The 21,193-nt window shown below is 44.5% G+C and overlaps 1 protein-coding gene across 4 annotated transcripts in view; it reads left to right on the top strand.

The window, feature by feature from the left end:
• The window catches only part of RBM26 (RNA binding motif protein 26), a 999,243-nt gene that overhangs the window by 405,483 nt on the left and 572,567 nt on the right, over nt 1-21,193 (top strand). For all 4 annotated transcript variants that reach the window (XM_085622082.1, XM_085622081.1, XM_085622080.1 and 1 more), the window contains exon 13: nt 11,054-11,218. In XM_085622082.1, the coding sequence (XP_085478208.1) occupies nt 11,054-11,218 (165 nt within the window). The remainder of the gene's footprint in view (nt 1-11,053; nt 11,219-21,193) is intronic.

Genomic DNA, 21,193 nt, shown 5'->3' with positions numbered 1-21,193 from the left:
TGTAGATTCACATTACCTTCCCTTCTCCCCGGATGCTTGTGGCCATTATTTTTAATAAATGTTCTTAGCATAGAAATCTTTATACTGACGCTTTACTTACACTCCTTTCTCACCCGCCTGCGGGGAAAACAATTTAACAAAGGAGTTGATGCACATGCACACTATCATTGAGAGGAGTCACTTTAGCTTGTAACTCGGAAGACTTCTTAGAAGGAAAACAAGTTGACCCAACAGTAGATGGCAGGAGTATGCAGAGCATGTGAATCTACAGCACTACATGCCACAAACAGATGCTTACAGGGTAAGTAACATAATCCTTTAAGGACGAGAACCGGCATGCTTAATCACAGGTTCCCTCCTCACTCACATTATCCAACGATTCAATTCTTTTCCCTATGTGCACTTTTAAGTGTGGGTGGGATTAGCAGAGTGTAATGTGATCAAATGTGCAATGCTTCACCCATTGTATGAGTATGGTTTGAAGAAAACAAATAACTGGCTTCTCTTTTTTTTTTTTAATCCTTGCGTTCACTCTGGACTTTTTGATAAACATTCCTCTAGTTGACATATGTAAAGTGACAACCTCATGCAAGTTCACCAAGTGTTGTTGTGAAATATCCTAGCCCGTCAGTAGGCCATGGTTAGCCAGAGAGTGCTAAGAACTTTGTTCCAAAGCTCTGCTCCATCCATAGGCAGAGCACCACTTTTAGAGGCTACTGCTTTACAGTCTATGCAGATCATGTGTATTACACCTGTGAGCATCTGTGTGTTACCATCTGAAAGAAACATGTTAGTTATAGATTACTTACCTTAGAATTACCCTCAGGCGTCAGACTGGATCAGGAATGTTTTTTCCTCAGCAGTACCTCTGCGCGTTGAAAGGTGGCGTCGGTTGGCTCTGCGTCAGTCGTTGGCGTCGTGGTCGCCGGGATGACGTCGCGGCAGCTACATAGACGCCGCCCTCATGCGCTGATGTCAGTTCTTTCTTTTTCCACGCCAGCCAACGCAGATCCGGAGAGAGCGGTACCTCCAGTCACTTTTTGACTGAACTTTTTGAGCGACTTTTTTCGTTGTCTTTTTTGAGTCTATGACTCCTGGTGCACATAGGTATGTCTGGCTTCAAGGCATGCGGTTCCTGTAGCCAGCTGATGTCTGTTACAGATCCGCACCACGTGTGCCTCTTTTGCCTGGAGCGCGACCACGGCCCCAAGTCGTGCTCCGACTGCCGGTCCATGGCTCCGAAGGCTTTGCGAGAGCGGTCCCGAAAGCTCCTTGAGCGCCAGCAGTCGGCTCCGCGTCGTTCGAAGTCTTCGCACTCTGGGTCGGGTAAGTAGAAGCATAAGAAGTCGAAGAAGCATCATCGCTCTTCGACTTCTCCCTGTCGGTCAGCTGACGCAATGAGGGATGCGGGCGGTGCACTTTCCGCGGATCCGCGTGCGGAGACCGAAGAGTTGACTCAGGGTTTCCCTCCCTTTCCAGGGCCAAGAGCGACTCCTGCCCAGCTTCATAAATTTTATGAGGCGATGCACGCCATCTTTGGGCAGTCCTAACCCGCCGGCGCGCCTTCGGGCCCCGTGGACTCGGTTGGGGGGACTAGACATTCTCCGCCATCGGGTCCGGCGCCGCAGGCCCCTGCTTGGATCCATCCCTGGATCCAGGACAGCGCCAGTTGACCTTATTACACCTCCATCGGCGCCGTTTCCTCAGGCACGGCTACCGCAACCGACACCGGTCATTTCCCTGTCCGGCATCGACTCCGGCCTCCATCCCGATGTGGACCTGGAGCCGGAGCCGGACCCGGCAGGGGTTTTTGGGTGCCTGTTCACTCCTGGAGTCCCTTTTCACCCAGATTGGCACCCAGAGGATGAGGACTGGGATGGGTCAGGTGACCCTCTGACTGATCAGCTAGGATCTGAACAGAACTGGAGAGAGGAAATGGGGGATGCCAGTGGTCTAGACACCTCCCCTGACCATGGCATGTTGTCTCCTACCATTCTACGGAGGAGGGAGCGTCATGCGCAGTGGTGTTGCGTAGGGCGGCCAAGGCTCTCAACCTCGAGCTTCCTATGGCGGTGGTCAGGACTTACCTCCTGACTGAGGTGCTTCAGCTGGCAGCGAGGTCTTCGGAGTCCCTGCTGCCTTTTAATGAGGCCCTTACTGACATCGTTTTGGGCACCTGGTCCAGGCCCAACACGGGGGCTCCCGTGGATAGGATGATTGTCCGACGCCTCTGGGCAACCCCACTTTACTCTCCCATCATCCCACTCCCGAGAGCTTGGTGGTCCAAGCTTCTACTTCCAAAAGCACATTCCCTACCGCTCCACCGGAAAGGGCACTACTTTCTGGTGCTCAAGAAGGACAAGGGCCTGCGTCCTATCTTGGATCTCAGGAACGTCAACCGCTTTCTCCAGAAAGAGAAGTTCAAAAAGTTGATGCTCGCTCATGTCTTGTCTGCCCTTGAGGCTGGATGGTAGCGTTGGAATTGCAGGACGCTTATTTCCACATCCCCGGCCCACAGGCGTTACCTGTGGTTCACAGTAGGCCACGAGCATTTTCAATTTACCGTGCTCCCCTTTGTCCTTACCAGCGCCCCTCGGATGTTAACGAAAGTGATGGCTGTGGTCGCAGCTCATCTGCGCAGATCAGGGGTGCCAGTCTTCCCCTATCTCGACGACTGGCTGTTGAAGACGGGCTCACCCCAGACTGTCTTCTCGCACCTCCAGACTACGGCCGGCCTCCTGCATTTGCTAGGATTCACCATCAATGTGCCGAAGTCACACCTGATTCCCTCTCAGAAGCTCGTCTTCATTGGAGTGGTTCTGGACACTGCGCAGTTTCAGGTCTATCCTCCCGAGCAGCAAGTCAGGGATATTCTGGCTATGATCCCGATTTTTCAGCCCTTATCCCGGGTTTCGGTCAGGATTACCCTGAGGCTGCTGAACCTCATGGCTTCCTGCATCCTGCTGGTGGACTATGCCAGGTGGCATATGCAGGCTCTGCAGTGGGACCTGAAGTTCCAGTGGGCGTAGCATCAGGGAAATCTGTCTGATTGCGTCCAGATCTCGGAGGGCACTGCACGTCAACTGCAGTGGTGGCTCACGAATCAGGATTGGGTCAACGGCAGATCCCTCTCCCTTCCCCAACCAGAGCACCCAGTGGTGACGGCACATCCATTCTAGGACGGGGCGGCCACATGGGAGAGGGGGAAGATCAGAGGCCTCTGGTCTCCGGCAAAGTCCGGGCTCCATATCAACCTTCTGGAGCTGGCTCCATATCAACCTTCTGGAGCTTCGGGCGATCCGTCTTGCACTCAAGGCATTCCTTCCTTCTGTCTGGGGAAGGGTAGTGCAGGTGTTTACGGACAACACCACCACCATGTGGTACTGCAACAAACAGGGCGGGGAGGGGTCCTGGACCCTATTTCAAGAGGCCCTCTGCCTCTGGACATGGCTGGAACATCAGGGCATATCCCTGGTGGTTCAACACCTGGCAGGTTCACTGAACGCCGGGGCGGACAAACTCAGCCGCAGGTGCGTGATGGCTCATGAATGGCGTCTTCATTCGGAGGTGGTACAAGGTCTCTTTCGACAGTGGGGAGAGCCTTGGTTAGATCTATTCGCCACCGAAGAGAATGCGCATTGTCAGCAATTCTGCGCGTTAAAATTTCCAAGGCGACACTTGCTAGGCAACACTTTTCGTCACGAGTGGAGTTGCGGTCTGTTGTACGCCTTTCTGCCTATACCACTTCTGCCCAAGTCATTCTTATGGCTCCGGATTGGGCACGAAGAGTCTGGTATCTTGAGCTGCTCAACATGGCCATCGGTCTTCCGAACCGTCTGCCTCTTCGGAAGAATTTTCTGACGCATCAACAGGGGAAGGTCCTCCACCCGAACCTGTCCAGCCTCCACCTCCTTGCTTGGAGATTGAGCGGCAGCAGTTTACGTTTTTTGACCTGCCTCCTGAAGTTTGTGATGTAATCTTGGCAGCCAGGCGTCCCTCCACTAAGACAGTATACGACTGTTGGTGAAACAAATTTGTGGACTGGTGCACAGCAAAGGCTGTGGATCCCCTTTCTGCCCCTCTGTAGGAAGCTGGCTCTGTATATACTATACCAACATGAGGTATAGTGTTCACAGAGTCCAGTGTGACCCCAAAGGTAGGCAGAGGTAAAGTTAGATTGAACCTTACTCTCTATTTGTGGTAGTGTGGTCGAAAAGTGAGGGAGTATCAGAAGACAGTGTTAAGCATCTGTTAAACGCACTTAGTCAGCATATGAATTCACACACTCAAAGACTGAACTTCAGACCAATTGTTTTTGTATAAAAATATTCTTTTAGTTATTTTATTTTCTAGAACCAAGCAAGCCTGGAACAAGTAAGCAATACATACTTTACAGTACTAATGCAGTTTGTAAACAGTTTGGATTGCAATAGTAAATGTACTTTGATGTGGCTTACAGTATTGTTTCAGAGAAATGCAATGATTTGTAAATAAAGTACATAGACTTGAATGGGATTTTCAGTAAAATACCAGGAAAGTTACTTTTTGGATTACTTTTCTTACTCAGACTAGTATGCCTGGATACTACTCTGGGACATTTCCTGCAAACAGATAAGTAAAATCGTTTTTGTTAAACAGTGTAATTTTAAAGAATTTCTTTAGGTTTTTAAACTCCACACTTCGAAACTTTTCCAAGAAAAACAGTCAGTGGTATCCTATGGAGGAAAATATGGTTATCGGTTTTGAGGTAAGTATTTGAGAGTTGAGGTTCTGGGGGTAGACTCAGGCGTCCCCCAGGGTCAAGGATGCACACTTTGGTACACCCTCAGCGGCACTAGGGGGGCCGGGTGCAGAGTGCTGAGGCCCAATGTTATCCAATGAGTGATAGGGGGCCTCCGGTTGGTGGCTGCTGACTAGCAGGCCACTTGGCTGTGGGAGCAAAGCTCCTGGACTTTAGCTCTGGGCAAATGGGGAAACAAGCCAGCACAAAAGGTGCACCCTCAGCTACGCTGGGGTGGCCGGGTGCAGAGTGCTGTTTTTGCGTTGGTTGTCCTGTTGTTTTCAATGGGGATTTTCGGTTTTGGTTTTCAGCTGCAGGCTCGATCCAGGAAGACGTCCGGGAGGAACCAACAGCTGGGCAGCTAAATTGGAGGGCTCGGGGACGTAGGTGCACCTCAGGTTCTGTTCTCCAGGGAGCAAGGCGGCTGGATGCAGGGGTCTTTTGAGGTCGGATTTTACATTACCTGGCCACTTGCAGTTGAGGGGGTCTCCGTGCAGAAGCTGCAGGCGACGTCGGGGAGTCCTGGAGGGGTCAACCCACGGTGGACTCGTGAGCGCTGGGGGACTTTGCTGGGACCGATGGGCCACTCAAACTCTGGCTGTAGGTGACGGGTGCAGTGGTCGTTCCAGGAGTCTGGTTGCTTTGTCCTCAGCAGGCTCAGTCTGTTTTCGGAGTTTCTTTTGAACAGGGCTGCTGTTCACAGGAGATCCGGTCTTTGTTGAAGGCAGTCAGTCCTCCCAGGGGTTCTGGAGGTCGCTGGCTGCAGGACAAAATGATTTTTTGCGCAGGATCTCAGGAAACTGCAGACGATCTGGTAGGGCTGTGGCCAAGTCAGTTGTGTCTTCTTTCGTCCTTTTTCTTCGTAGGTTGCGGAATCTGCCTTCTTGGTTCTCGCCTAGCGTTGCTGCGCACATGCGTAGCTCGCTCGGCATGATTTTTTGTTAATGACGACTTTTAGAAAAGGTCTTGAAGCCCTGCCCCTCATTTCCATTGGCTGGCTTCCCGGTTTATGCTAAACGGTGGCCTGGCATTGGAAATGAGCTTTCTGGGTTGCCTCCCTTTGGCTTTTTTGTCCGGCCCACCCGGACTGGTTCGTCTGCTTTCCTTCTGTCGTGAAGGTATTTCTTATCTTTGTGGGAACCATATGTTTTCACTCAGCCCCGTAAACACGGGGCTGAGTGAAAACAGATGGCGAGTGCTTGTTTTTTATGCAGAGTTCTATAGCGCAAACTCTAGCTGAAGGTATCTGAGCGGTTTACATGAGCTCCGGTTACGTTGCACAAGGGCACATTCAGGCACGGGGAGATTATGTGATCGGCAGGCAGGGCTGCTCTAGAGGAGCGCTTGAGGCAGGCTGGCATGGTGTTTTTTTTAATGCAGATTTCTATAGCGCAAACTCTAGCTGAAGGTATCTGAGCGGTTTACATGAGCTCCGGTTATGTTACACAAGGGCACATTCAGGCACGGGGAGATTATGTGATCGGCAGGCAGAGCTGCTCAGGAGGAGCGCTTGTGGCAGACTGGCACAGTGTGTTTTTTTATGTATGGCGCTACCCCGAACTCCTTTAGAGACCTCCTCTCCAGACCTCCTTCGTGACAGTGGAATCCCCTCTAATTCTCAGACGTGAACTGCATGGGACTTGCCTCAATTTGGGACCTTCATGCCACAGCTTTAGATCATCAGCGCGCAACTTAGCCTCCCTAAGTTGATGCGCTTAAACTTTTTTTTATTCATTGCTGCTCTTTTTGACCTCATTCGCGTCTCACGTTCCTGACTTTTATTTGAAAACAAAGTTGTGCATCCCGTATATCGTGTAGAAACTGCATTGAGGACCGGAACACTGTAATCTTGACCAATAGGAACAAGCATTAAAAATGCAATAGGTCTCACCTTTCATTAAGTTAAAGCCATTTGCTTTGCTATACAATACCATTAGCAAAGCAAATGGCTTTAACTTAATCAAAGGCGAGACCTATTGCATTTTCAATGCTTGTTCTTCTTAGGTTACGGGAATCTGCTTTCTTAGTTTAGGGCTGCCCCCTAAATACTGTATTTAGGGGGCGTTTAAGGGTCTTGGGGTCAGTAGCCAATGAGCTACTGACCTTAGGGTGACTAAACCCTTGGTATGCTCACCCCACGTGGGGGAGTGAGCACAATCCCTAATCCTTATTGGGGAGTGCCTGCCATCTGCTAGGTGGCCGGCACTGAAGAGTGGGCTTCACCTCGCCTCTCCCATCTGAAGGGTGGGCAGAGGTGGGCACACCTTCTGGGCTGGCTGTTTTTTCCCGCATATCTTCCCGCCGAAAAGGAGGGGAGACCGGAAGGGGGCCTGATCCTGATAGGAGAGGCTGGGGGTCGCATTACGAAGGCTGCCAGGCCTTTGAATCTCCCCTGCCACAGATGGCTCTTCCTGGCCTGGGGGAGGTGTGAACACTTCCGCCCAGGAAAGGCTTTTTTTCTGGGCTCTGGGAGCGAAGGCTCCCACCCTAGAGGTCCATAAAAATGTCTTGTGGTGGCAGGCTGGTGTGTACCAGTCAGGGAACCCACCAGAGGCTGGTCGTTTGTCAGGGGGCATCTCTAAGGTGCGCTCTGTGTGCATTTCTCATTAAATTTCACACTGGCATCAGTGTGGGTTTAATGTGCTGAGATGTTTGATGCCAAAGTTCTCAGTTTTCAGTGTAGCCATTATTGAACTGTGGAGTTCGTAATGACAAGCTCCCAGCACCATATACTCTTAATGGCAGCACTGCACTTCTAATGTCTAAGAATGGACTTAGACAGTGTAGGGGTACAGGGCTCATGCATCTGTACCCTCACCACTGGTATAGTGCACCCAGCTAGAGGGGTGGCTGACCTATGCCAGGGCAGTGGGTTGTAGACATGGCTTACAGAGATGTGTACCATGTTGACTTTTCACTTTGTTCTTCACCAACACATGCAGCCTGCAAAGGCAGTGTGTGTGTGTGTAAAGGTACAGGGCCTCTAAGGATGGCACAATAAGTGCTGCAGCCCTTAGAGGTCTTCCCTGGTCACAGTGCCCTTGGTACCCTTGGTACCATTTACCAGGGGCTGACCTGTGGCTAGAGATGTCAATTGGGTTAGTTTTGGGGAGAGAACACAGGCCCTGGGAAGGTGATTGGCAGGGACACAGGGCACATCAAGTCAAAGTACATCAGTAGTCTGGCAAAAAGTGGGGGGGGGGGGGGGGTTACTGCAACAGAAACCCACTTTCCTACACCCTCTTTCTGAGGTTCTCTCGTTTCTCCTTTCTTTGGCCCAGCAGGGCTCTGCTCTGGGCACTATCAAGGGCTATCTCTCGGCCATCTCTGCCTTCCTTCGGCTTCCAGATCAGCCCTCTCTTTTCAAGTCCCCGATTGTTGATCATTTCTTGAAAGGCATAACTCATCTTTTTCCTCCTATTCCCTTTGTTATGCCTCAGTGGGACTTGAATCTAGTCTTAATCTATTTAATGTGCGCTACCTTTGAGCTGCTTCACAACTGTCCTTTGAGGCTTCTGACGCTTAAAACTACATTCCTGGTAGCCATCACCTCTGCCAGAAGAGTGAGTGAGCTCCAGGCTCTCTTCTCCAAGCCTCCTTTCCTGTCTGTCCATCTGGACAAAGTGGTTCTCAGGACTCGTCCATCCTTCCTTCCTAAGGTTGTCACTACCTTTCACATCGGGCAGACCATCACTTTGCCCACCTTTTTCCACCTCTGCATCCTGAGGAAGAGAAGCTCCACCGTCTGGACCCAAAACGTGTGCTTTCCTTTTATCTGGATCTCACCAAACAGTTCCGGGTGGATGACCAGCTCTTTTTTGGCTACGTGGGTGCAAAAAACGGTCGGGCGTACACAAGCAGACTATCTCCCGATGGGTCTATTTGTGTATCAAAGCCTGCTATTCTCTGGCAAAGAAGGAGCCTCCAGTGGGGCTGCGCACCCATTCCACGAGGGCGATGGCAGCAACTACTGCTTTGAGATGAGGAGTTCCTCTAAATGACATCTGTCAGGCAGCTACGTGGGCTTCGTTGCACACATTTAGGAAACACTACTGCCTTGACTGTCAAGTCCGGAGAGACTGTTTTTTGGCCCTTCTGTTCTCCAGGACTTTCTTGTGTCATCTTGGTTCGCAGACCCACCTCCGGGGTTGGTATAGCTGGGGTATCTATTCTAAGGTAAGGAATCTATAACATGTTTCTTTCAGATGAACAAGTTACTTACCTTCGGTAACAATATATCTATAAGAAACACAGGTTAGTTATAGATTCTTTACCACCCCACCCATCCTCCCCTTTCTGCAAACTTTCTGCGAACATGTCTAGGGTTAAGGACATAATTTCAGGGCCCTAGTATTGTGCACCAGTGGTCAGTGTCTTGTATGGCTCTGCGTTTCTGGCGCGGAAAGTGGTGTACAGAACTGATGTCGGCGCGCAAAGGTGGTGTCTAAATAGCTGCTGCGTCGTCATCCCGGCGACCACGACGCCAACAACGGACGCGGGGCCGACCAACGCCACCTTTCGACGCGCAGAGGTACTGCTGACGAAAAAATCTTTCCAGATCCAGTCTGACACCTGGGGATAATTCTAAGGTAAGGAATCTATAACTAACCTATATTGCTTACATATAATGTAAGTAACGTGTTTGTTAAGTGCTGTTGATTCACATGCACCCCAGCCTAAATCTTGGAGCATGTGGCCTTTGCAGATACCGCCTCTTGTTATCTACTTTCTTACTCAGACTGTACTCGTGGTCATCATGCTGCCATTACTGGCCACTCCATATATATGCTCACTTGCTGTGCTGTGGAACCCACAATTAGAGTGGAAAAGAGACTGCCTCGTTTCTAATTGGGTTGGTGATGAGTGAGTGAGAACACGAGGCTTATGAAGTAGTGGCAAGTACTATGGATATAGCTTGTCCATTAAACTTTAAAGGTTATTACATAAAGACTCCTCTTAAAAAAAATGCTAAATGTAGAAGCCTAAGAGAAACCAGTCCTGTCCAACCTTGTCATTACTGTGACTGCCTGTTAATTATTTCTATGTACATGCAAACAAATCACAACACTGAACAAGTGCAGGATATGTGGACTAATTCAAAACAGCAGGAATTGTGGGAGAACCACATCCTTGGAGTGGCAGCAGATTATTATAAAAGTAGGTATGCCTTGAAAGGAGCAAGTTTTCATATTATTGCAGAAGCTCATGAGAGAAGGACAGCGTAAACGTTTCTGGTAGAGAGTTTGAGTTTTTTAATTGGAAACAAATTTATTTTTCTGAGCTTAACATCAGTATCTTTTCCTGTGAGCGGAGCCTTGAATCTCGTTTCTATAGCTCTCTCAACAGTGATGAATTTATTACATGTTTGTTCTGGAAATTGAGTAAAAATTACACTTTAATCATACAGAATTTGAGCACCCAAAGTATGTCGTGCAGAATGGGTGCGGTATCATCAAATTTTCTTTATCTTGAGACCATCGTTGTGGCTCCTTTTAAAATTGTGGGTGAGGTTTCTGTTTAGAGACTTGTCTAGAGGCTGAACAACATTTCGGGTTTGGCAAATTGGAATCTTTTTTTAACAGTGTACTAAGTGATATGGCTTCTCATTTTGTAATCAACCAAAAGATATGCAGATTACAATGAGGTACTTTTGCTTGGCAATTTGCTTGGTTCTACACTGCCATGAGGTTTCAGTGGTTGAGAAGGAACGGTTTAGTTTGGGTTTAATTCCAGGGAGAAGTGGCCCATCCATTTCTCAAGGTAAGCTAGGATTGAAAATAGATTATTCATATCTTTAAGAAAAACTTTGATGTACAGCTGAGCTACATCTTCATACCGGTGAACGTCCACACAATACATTTATGCAGTCCCTGCTGCCCAATTATAAACAGATTAAATTATCGTGGGTGAGAGGTTTCAAGCTTGATTGACTCCACTTTCAAGCACAATGACTGGGAGCAGGAGGCTGCTAGCTGAACAAGTTGAACTCTACCATGAAGCAAAGACCAATTTTGAATGGATTCTCTCTTACCCATTCACTTCAACCAAATGGAGTATTTCAGAGAATTTATTTGTTCTAGTCTTCATCAAATGTGCTTTTGATGATTGTCCGATGTTTTAATTTAACTCATCCGTTTAGTGTTTTGTCTTTGTAGCTAACAAACGATGCTATTGCAAATTGATTTTCTGGTGGGGGAGGATTGAGGGTTGGAGGATTGTGGAGCACATTTAGTTTAGATCTGTACATGTTAATAAATGATTTGTTTGTTGTAGGTTGCCTACCAGGGTGATCCAGAAGGTGCTCTTATACAGTTCGCTACTCCAGATGAGGCAAAAGCTGCTATTTCAAGCACAGAAGCAGTGCTGAATAATCGCTTTATAAAAGTATTCTGGCACAGAGAGGGCAATTCTCAACAGATGCATGCATCTCCTAAAAAGGTATTGTTTTTGGAGAAATTCAAGTTATTGAAATGTCATGTACTTGTTAGTGTGCTATATAGTAGATTTGTACTCTAGAAGTAGCTGCAAGTAGTCAAGCTGGATCCGAAACATTTTCCTGCAATTAACCCAACATCTGCTATGTGTTTACATTTTATTTATATAGCACTTACTACCCCTGACAAGGCTTTGAATAAGTGGTTCTGTATCATCATTGATTACAAACCCACATTGGCATTAACCTCTGTGTTTCGCAGGTTCACAAAGTCGTTGCCTGTACTGGGATGTCATATACTGTTATTTTTTTTGGATTTCTCAAATCAATGAATTTGTGAGTTGCCCTTGTTACAGTACTATAACTTTAAAATTCCTATTCTTGTGTTGTCCAATTACAGGAATACTATACATGCACATGTGCTGATTGTAACGTGCTATTTATTATTCTTTTTGAGTGTGGGAGTGTTCATGACTCACAGGAGGCAAAGCCTTGAGTGGGTCATGACGCCCTTCCTCTCCTGCAACAATGGTAATAAATAGAATAATTAATTCTGCACCTTTGCGTGTATAGTGTATGCCATGGTATTTATGTGCATTTATTAAAAAAAAAAAATATATATATATATATATATATATATATATATATATATATATATATATATATATATATATATATATATATATATATAATCAAAACCTGGGTGGAACGGATTAAATTTCTGCATTAAGTTAAAATCAGATTGGAAAGGCCTTGCGAACACTGGGAGTTTGCTTCAACATGTGAGGTAATTTTAATATGCAAGCTGTGAGCAGTAAACCATGCTTTTCTCATGCCAGTTTAGCTCTATTGTGGCAATAGGCTGGAATTTAACCTTTGCACGATAATAATGTGTCCTTTCGTGTTTATTAATACAGTTGCTCTAAAAATATGTTCTTGGGCTACATTTATTTTCACTTCCATGGCATAGAAGGAGTTATTTATCAGTAATTCACTTTCTCTTCTCAGTATACATTCACATGACTCTCGTAAATTACTAGCTTTTGTGATTTGTGGATGGAGCATTGTGCATCTTTGACTCATATCACGTCTACTCTCTAACCTTTTGCTCGAGGTTATTTCCTGTGACATTATGAAGGTCTATCAGCTTTATGTTTGACAATATTCTCTGAATAGGGTGTAAAGTAAACATGCAGGAAATCAATGAACGATCAATAGCTGGTTTATTGGTAGAGGATAGATAAGGCACAGCACGCAGCAAAAAGCCAAAGACTTACCCAAAGACTTACAGTTCAACTGTCAACCCTGGAACATAGAACATCAAACGTACACGCAGGTACTATGTTCCAAGCTGAGGGAAAGGAATAAGGGAAACTACAAAAGAAATAAAAGAAATAATGTAACACATCTCCTTTCTAACATAAAATAAAATAAATCATAACAATCAAGTTAAATATCTACCGGGTAAAATTCTAGGACGGACATTTTCTTTAACTCTTGACGCAACAGATTGCGTATGCACCAAAGTATCAGCAGAAACCTTTTCTGAATTGTGTAATGGAGATGAGTCAGCATTGTTTAAAGCTTTGCATTTAGCAACCCTTCTCGTATTCCAAACCCTACCATCTTGGGTAATAACACTACTCTTACAAACCTTCACAATCTTAATGGGTTGGTAGAATTTAGAATAACCTTTTATCAAAAATCCAGGTTTTTTAATTCTGACCCACTCTCCTACCACAAAATCATGAGCTTTAACTTTCATTTTTGAATCAAATGCAGATTTCATTTTGTTTTTCTTCCACACGTTTGGCAACAACATCAATATCAAGCGTGTTGTTATTAGTGTTAATTTTTTTAATCCACCAAGAACAGATGTCAGAGAAGGTTCTCTACCCTTCAACAGTCTAAAAGGACTTGCACCAGTTACAGAGTGCGGAGTGATGCGATACATCCATAACTTCCTCCTCACTATATCCGTCCATGGGTCAGAAGATCCATTAACAGACTGAATACCATCTTTAAGAACACGATTAAAGCGTTCTACTAGACTGTTTTCTCTTGGTTCATATAGAGACGTGGTATGATGTTTAATGTTGCACTGTAAAAGAAACTCTTTCATTTCTTGTGAAACGAGTTGAACTCCATTATCAGTTACTATCACTTCTGGTGCACCTTCACGGGCAAAAACTTCTTTAAAAAAAAGTAATGATCACCTGAGATGAGATACTAGCCACAAATTTAACCTCAGGCCATTTAGAGTGATAATCCATAATAACTAAGGCAAAACGAGAATTTAAAGGTAATTGCTTGAAAGGCCCAGATATATCAAAAGCCACTTTCTGCCAAGGATGAACTGGCCAACTGACTGGATTGAGAGGTGCAGAAGAAACTTGGAGCATCGTGTCCACTACTAATACATTCTGGACACTCCCTAACTGTTTTGTCTACCATCTTGTCGAGTCCAGGCCACCAGAAATTTGCCCTAATAAGTCGTTTCATTGACAACATACCCAAATGTCCCTGGTGGGAAAGGAAAAAAATCTTTTTTTGCAACTTGACAGGAGGAATAATTTTCCCCCCTTTGAAAAGTAGACCACCACTTTCTTCAATCTCAGAAGAAATACGACAAAATGGAGCAATTTCCGCGGACACAAGCCTTTCCTTGGTCCATCCTTTTTTTATGAACTCAAAAATTTGTTGACACAAAACATCATCATTCACTTCTCTAGACCACTCACTTTCGGACAGATTTGTAAACTCATGAGAAACAAAATCTTTTATAGTGGCAATAATGTCCACATCTTGTGCAATAGTGGACACACACTCATCAGAGCATGGTAGCCTAGAGAGAAAGTCAGCCGTGACATTCCTGCCTGGAACATACACCACTTCAAAATCATATTCCTGTAAACGGGAGGTAAGGCAGGCTATGCGGGCAGTGGAATTCCACCCACCACCAGGAGATAAAATTCCAACAAGAGGTTTATGATCAGCCCTGAGTAAAAACCTACTACCCCAGCCATAATTGCGAAAATGTTCAATGGCCCAGATGCATGCTAGTAATTCCTTCTCAATTACCGCATACCTTCTTTCCGTAGCAGACAATGTTCTGGAAGCAAAAGCTACACACGACTCGTCTTTCCCAGAGCTCTAACTAAGAACACCCCCCCAGTCCATAAAGACTGGCATCAACTGTGATGATACACTTTTTATTAAGACAAAAAGATTTAAGAGTGGGTGCATTGACAATCTCTTTTGATTTCTCTGAAAGCCATTTCTTGTACATCAGTCCAAATAAATTCAGATGATTTCCTAGTTAATTCCCTAAGAGGCTCCATTTTAGTAGCAACGTTTTGTATAAACTTGCTGTAATATTCACAAAGACCAGCAAATGAAAGAAGTTTTTCCTTATTGTCAGGAGCAGGAGCCTTTATGATCGCATCAACCAAAGCTTTTTTTGGTACAACACCTTCACCAGAAAGAGAATGACCAAGATACTCAACAGATTTGCAAAAAATTTTGCATTTCGAAGCCTTAAGAGTTAAACCAGATGTACTCCATCTAGAACATACCTCTTTTAAGTGAAGAAAATGTTCATCCATATTTTTAGAAAATATAAGTATATCCTCTTGAAAACATTTGACAAACATGTTCACATCCTTGAAAATATGATACATCGCTCTCTGAAACACCGATGCAGCTGAAGCTAGGCCAAGAGGCATTCTTTTAAACTGAAACAACCCATGGGGTGTGATAAATGCCGTGAAATGTTTGGAATCATCTGTGAGATCAATTTGGTGATAAGCAGTCTGAAGATCTAGAGTCGAAAAAATACAGGCACCATCTAACATGCATATCATTTCATTAATGTTGGGAAGAGGATGACAATCAGTAATTAAATTAGCATTTAAGGCCCTCAAATCAACACGTAGACTAATGCTATTATCAAGTTTACGAGCCAAAACAATGGGAGAAACCCACTCAGATGACTCAACCTCTTCAATGATATCATCTTTAACCATAGAATCAAGCATCTCTTTAAGTTCCACTCTAACACTAATGGGAACACCTCTCAACTTTTGTCTTACTGGAACAGCATTCGCCTTGACTTTGATCCTATGGCTAAAACCCTCAAGTTTACCTAACTTATCCGAGAATAATTGAGGATATAACTTCGTAATCACTGTTCCAGATAGTGATAATGCAAGTACTGAAACTGGTTCTTTGCTCCTAGGATTTAAAACAATGCTCAACTTAGCCTGGTCACGCCAACCTAAAACATTGACACCTTTGAAAGTAACGTATAGTTTGATGACGGCAGAATTTCCTCTGAATTCAATAGGTACAACCTTGAACCCTATAAAATCAATCTTTGAACCATCAAAATTGAACGCAATAATATCTGGTTTGCAGAGAGAATCACAATCAATCAACTCTCCTAAGCATTCATTACAATAATCTTGCGTAATTATGGTCCAAGGTGATCCAGAGTCTGCCATAAGTTCCAACTGCTTTCCCAAAACATAGACTCTACATTTGGGTGAAGAAATTCTGTCCATCTCGGGATCCTCAAGGTTGTTTTGAATTGAAACTACAATACCAGACTCTGTACCACCCTGAGACTTCTCGTCCACAGAGATATCATGAGAAACATAAGTGACTTTACCCTTCTTTGGAACAGAAGGTGAAGATTGAACATTTTTTGTTAGACCGAGCTTAGGTACAATCTTACACATTTTTGAAAAGTGCCCTGTACGTCCACACTTATTGCATTCTTTACCTACTGCAGGACAATGTGGAAAAGAAGCAATATGATCAGGGTTACCACATCTGTAACAATATAATTGTTTAGGTTTAACGCTATTCTTACCATTAGAAATAGGCTTATATGTACTATAATTAACAACACTAATCTCATTAGATGTACCAGGTTTGGTATCTTTGTTAAGAGACTTAATCCATTTATCGGATTGTTCTAAAGTTTTGGCTGTACTAATGGCTACTTCTAAACTTGGATCCCCTAAAATCCACAACTGTTCTTGAACTGTCTTACTTTTAACATGAACAATTATCTGATCCCTGATCATTTCGTCTGTCATTAAGCCGAAATTGCAATGTAGAGATAATGCACGAAGAGCTGATAAAAATTCATCAAAACTTTCATTTTCATCTTGTGCTCTAGTGTAAAATTTAAACCTGTTGAGTGCCACACTAGTGGTAGGTTTAAATCTACCTTCAATATGTAAAACAGCTTCATCATAAACATTATATTCACCCCCAGATCTAACTGGAGGAAGAGTCCTGTACACAAGTTGTCCTTCAGAACCTAAGGAATGAAGAAAAAATTTTTTTTTTTCTTTCAGCAGACATACGTTCGCCATCTATGGCTTTAAGAAATGTGAAAAACTCCTCTTTCCATCTTGCCCATCGAATAGGTGGTTCCCCTTTGGATTGTAAAAATTTAGAAGGAGGATCAAATTGCATCGTAGTACTATTAAACTTACAAACCCAAAAATATCAGTGCATGTATGCACACATAGTAAAAATAGGAAATCCAGGGAGTCCAGGAATGCCTGTCACCAAAAATTACAGGCTTATTCTTCACAAGATGTCTTGTAATATAATACGTAACCACTACAATACACTTGCGAAGTATAATACACCCAATAACCATCAGAGATAGTGTATCATGGAAGCATACTAACTTGTATAATTATGTGCACAAGTTGAAATATTATATGAACAAAACAAAAATGTGAACATAAATAATTCTACTCTTAGCAGCCCAGGGAACAGTTGTTCACGCTCTTGCCGTTTCAAATAGAAAGAGTGGAGGTTCAGATGGAGAAGTTTCATTGGTAGCAGTTATATACTGTGGTAAATCCAATTAGCGACAATCTGTAAAGTCGAAGTCACCACCACTAGTAAATTTTCCGATCATTTACCGCTATATGTAGAGACTTCCCGCCGGAATGACAGTACTCAGTAAACTTGAGTGCAGCGTTAGTAAAATCCCCGCTAGCGTTAATAAAATCACCGCTACTACAATTGTAAAATAAATTTTACCACAGATGGTGACAATCCTTCCTCTATCACTTGATAGTAGAGATTTCGATAGCCGAAATCGCAAACAGCGATTCACCGCTGCAACACGGAACACCTCACACTTGTTTTGCAGTTTTTTCAACAACAAAAAAAATGGCCGCCAGCGTGATGATGCAAGACGTAGCCAATAGGAGGATGCCACTGGAGTGTGTGACGCTGTTGACGAAATAGAAGCGTCGCTTCCCGTATCCCAGCAACCCCGTTGGCAAGGAAATGACGTCTACAGCAACTACGAAGCAAATAGGAAACTCGCGTCGCTTCTCGTATCCCAGCAACCTCGTTGGCAAGGAGATGACGTCTACGGCAACCACGAAGCAAGTTGAAAACTCGTGAAACACAAGAAAAATCGCCACAAACTCGGAGGATATGCGTGGAAAACCAGGGTTTCACCAGGCAGGTACAGCAAAAACAGCCACTCCTCTCCAATGATGTTTCTTCTTAACCTCTTCAGTGCCCATGACGAGATAGTCTCGTCATGGGCACAGCGCAACCGTGCTCCATGACGAGACTATCTCGTCATGAACCCCACCCACTAATGCAACGCCCGGCACAGGAGGGGGAAAGGGCGTGGCACTGAAGGGGTTAAACTTGAATGCGGGTCCAGAAAACACCAAGAACCTGTGCCTCAAAAACGTGGTGATAGGAGTCTTCTTCCGCTCGTCGCCAAATTTGTAAAGTAAACATGCAGGAAATCAATGTGTGATCAATAGCTGGTTTATTGGTAGAGGATAGATGAGGCACAGCACGCAGCAAAAAGCCAAAGACTTACCCAAAGACTTACAGTTCAACTGTCAACCCTGGAACATAGAACATCAAACGTACACGCAGGTGCAATGTTCCATGTTCCAAGCAGAGGGAAAGGAATAAGGGAAACTACAAAAGAAATAAAAGAAAGAATGTAACATAGGGTCAATGAGATTTGTAGTGTCTTTGGGAATAAGAGCAGTCATACAAACTCCTCCCAGGAAACGGGGTTTACTCTGCAAATTATTACTCCTGTAAATCTCTCTGATAGTCTGCTGTATTGGGTTTATTGGTTAGAGCCACTCAACCGCTTTGCACCATTTAACCAGCTGTTAGCCTCCCGCAATGATAGTGCAAATTTCATCTACTTTTCTTTAGTATGAGTATCAGCCCCAGCAGTTATCCTTGGAATATAGGAGATTCCATTGCCCGGCAACCGCCATAACCTGCTCACCACATCCACCCAAAATTTCTGTCTCTGAGCATGGCTAGGCTAAGTTTATAAAAGTAGGTCATGGGTTTATGCATTCTGGGCTATTTGTATTTCAATCTAGGTATAGTTTTATAAGCCATCACAGAAGTCAGAAAGGCCAGGTGGAGGATATTAAAATTTACAACTTCTGAAGAGTGTTTTATCAGACACCTTAGTGACTCTGCTTCCATAAAGTGTTCTGAACATTCTTTCTCCTTTATTTTTCCCCTCGCCTCCAGCTTGCAAGTTGTGCGCGTTGGGCTCTCTTAAGCAAAGAGGAAGGCCTGCTACCCACTGTCAAGGGCATGATCATCACCAAAGTGCATGTTTCTACTGGTTCACCAGGAGCTATGGCAGACATATTGTGCTACCCAAGCCAATGTGGCACACTATAAAAATTGCCCATTGTGATTTTAAAATGAATGTGTGCCTCTTGGAATGAGATTAGCTCACTGTAGCTGTATAGATTGCCCATTTTTGCACAACCTCAGTTACTACTGTCATGTCTTTACTTATGTTCCTAAATGATGGAAACCACCAAACTAGTATCTCCTTCATGAAAGGATTGGGAGGGGGGGGGGGGTGTTGAGTTCCCTATTTGTCCAATTAAGTAAACCAAGTAAAGTTGTCCCTTTGAGATTGCACCCTTAGTCGTTAATAGCACCTATATAACTAATCCCACCTGGAAAAATCTGTGTCTTGATATGGTCCTTTATTTAGCCTAGCAATGCCATTTTGGAGATATGTTTCCAGATAATTATTTTTAATTTTATTAGTCCATGCCCCCTTCTGTTTGGTTACTGCATTCTAGCTTTACTGTACTGCACTTCCCCATCAGTATCTATTTTTCCTGCATTTGCTTTAATCCTTTAACTGTTGTCTTAGGAAGGGTTAAGTGACACATTGAAAGGTAGATAGGCATCTGGGTGATGTTGCTATATTTGGCAGCTCATTACAAATTAGTTCATTGAGATCCAGAATGCTGCAGACTCCTATATTTTTCCTATTTGAATATTAAAATGGATTAGATGCCAAGGCTTTGTTGTATCGCTGAATATCAAACCGTCCTCCTTCCAAGTCATGTGAGACACACTAGACCTCTCTAGAGGAAAACATAGACTTGTCCCAATTCTTCTTTTAACGGTGACACAAACTGATTATTGCATTCCCTCTACTACCATGGGGACCAATTAATGGAGGTGTCTCGGATAGACAAGTGTGTTAATGTATATTAAGACAATGTGTTGCATCCCCCAAAGTCTTCTGTTGGGTGTGAAACTGGCTAGCCCTGGCTCATCTCTCTCTAGTTCCACCTTGATATCACTCTGCTCATTTCTACTAAAGAATGGAAACCAATTTGGCTATTCCATTTGCATTTTTATAAGTCAGCTTAACAAACAATGGTGCATGTTGCTGAAAAACCAAATTCCAAACGGGAGTCTACAGTGAAAGCATTTCTAAATCGTGTTTGTAGTCAACCCTGTCTTTTGAGGTTAAACAACCCATGACACACTGTGTGACATGACTGTATGTCAGCAGTGAGAACTTAAGCAGCTTCCAAATTTAAGCTGCTAGATTTAACATTATATGTCAACTGCCGCTGTAATGTCTCATGGTTAGGCTTAGGAATATAGTGTTCGTTTCCATTTAAAAAGGAGAACATGAGCTAAGTTTAGTGTTAAAAGTGAGGCTTCCGCCAGCCTGCATACTTTTAAAATAAGGCAATGTTCATAGAGTTCTTGTTCCAGTAACCGATTAGGTGAGCTAATGCTGTGCATAAGTCTACGTGTGGGAGCTCTGCCCCACGAGTCCTCCATAGTTGGTTCTAATGATGGTGAACCCCAGCTGTCTACCTCTTCACAATCCCAGAAAACCTAGCCTCTGATAACATCACCCATGGTCTATGGGCAGTCTGCTATGGATAAACCGGTCAGGGATATTTGGCAGTGCTTTTCAACCTCTCCCACTCATCACATACGTGGTGAAGAAAATGATGCTTGTCTCTATAATCCTCATGTTGGTGGCACCCACTTGCAGTAGGCATCCCTGGTACTTGATGCTTCTGGAAATTCACATCAGTCCCCACAAGGCACTGCCAGTCAGGTAGGACCTTCTCACACAGCAGTGCGGATGAGTCAGGCACCCAGATTTCAAGCAGCTCAATCTAGCAGTCTGCCACCTGAGGTCATAGAGTTTGGCTACCTAAACTTTCTTGAGGTGTATAATATTATAGCATGAGGCATGTAGGCCTACTGCACGCTCATTTTATGCAGCCAAGTGAGTGGACGTGATTTGTCTACTACTGCATCTCCACGCAACTAGACCTCTTCAAAGTCAGGGTCCAAGATTTAATCTGTTGGCTTTTATGCTATCAGAAGACAGGCCATGCGTACACCTCCACTCCCCTATATTCAAGGCAGGGATTTTTTAATGCTAATTGTCAAATGTATCTAATCCTAGTGCCAGGGCTAAACATATAGTCAAAGTACCTCCCAGGGCACACTTTGTGTAAGAAGGGAGCCTCAGTGGCTTATTACCATGGTCAACTACCTGGCCAACACCACACACCTTTACAAAGCATTACCTTATAGACATATTAAGCAGTCAACAGGCTATTGTTGGGTAGATGTTGTTAACAATATCCTAAATGTCAGTC

This window comes from Triturus cristatus, chromosome 8 (genome assembly GCF_964204655.1).
Source record: "Triturus cristatus chromosome 8, aTriCri1.1, whole genome shotgun sequence".
NCBI lineage: Eukaryota > Metazoa > Chordata > Amphibia > Caudata > Salamandridae > Triturus > Triturus cristatus.
The sequence above is the reverse complement of the archived record's forward strand: the minus strand, read 5'-3'. Positions and strand labels throughout refer to the sequence as shown.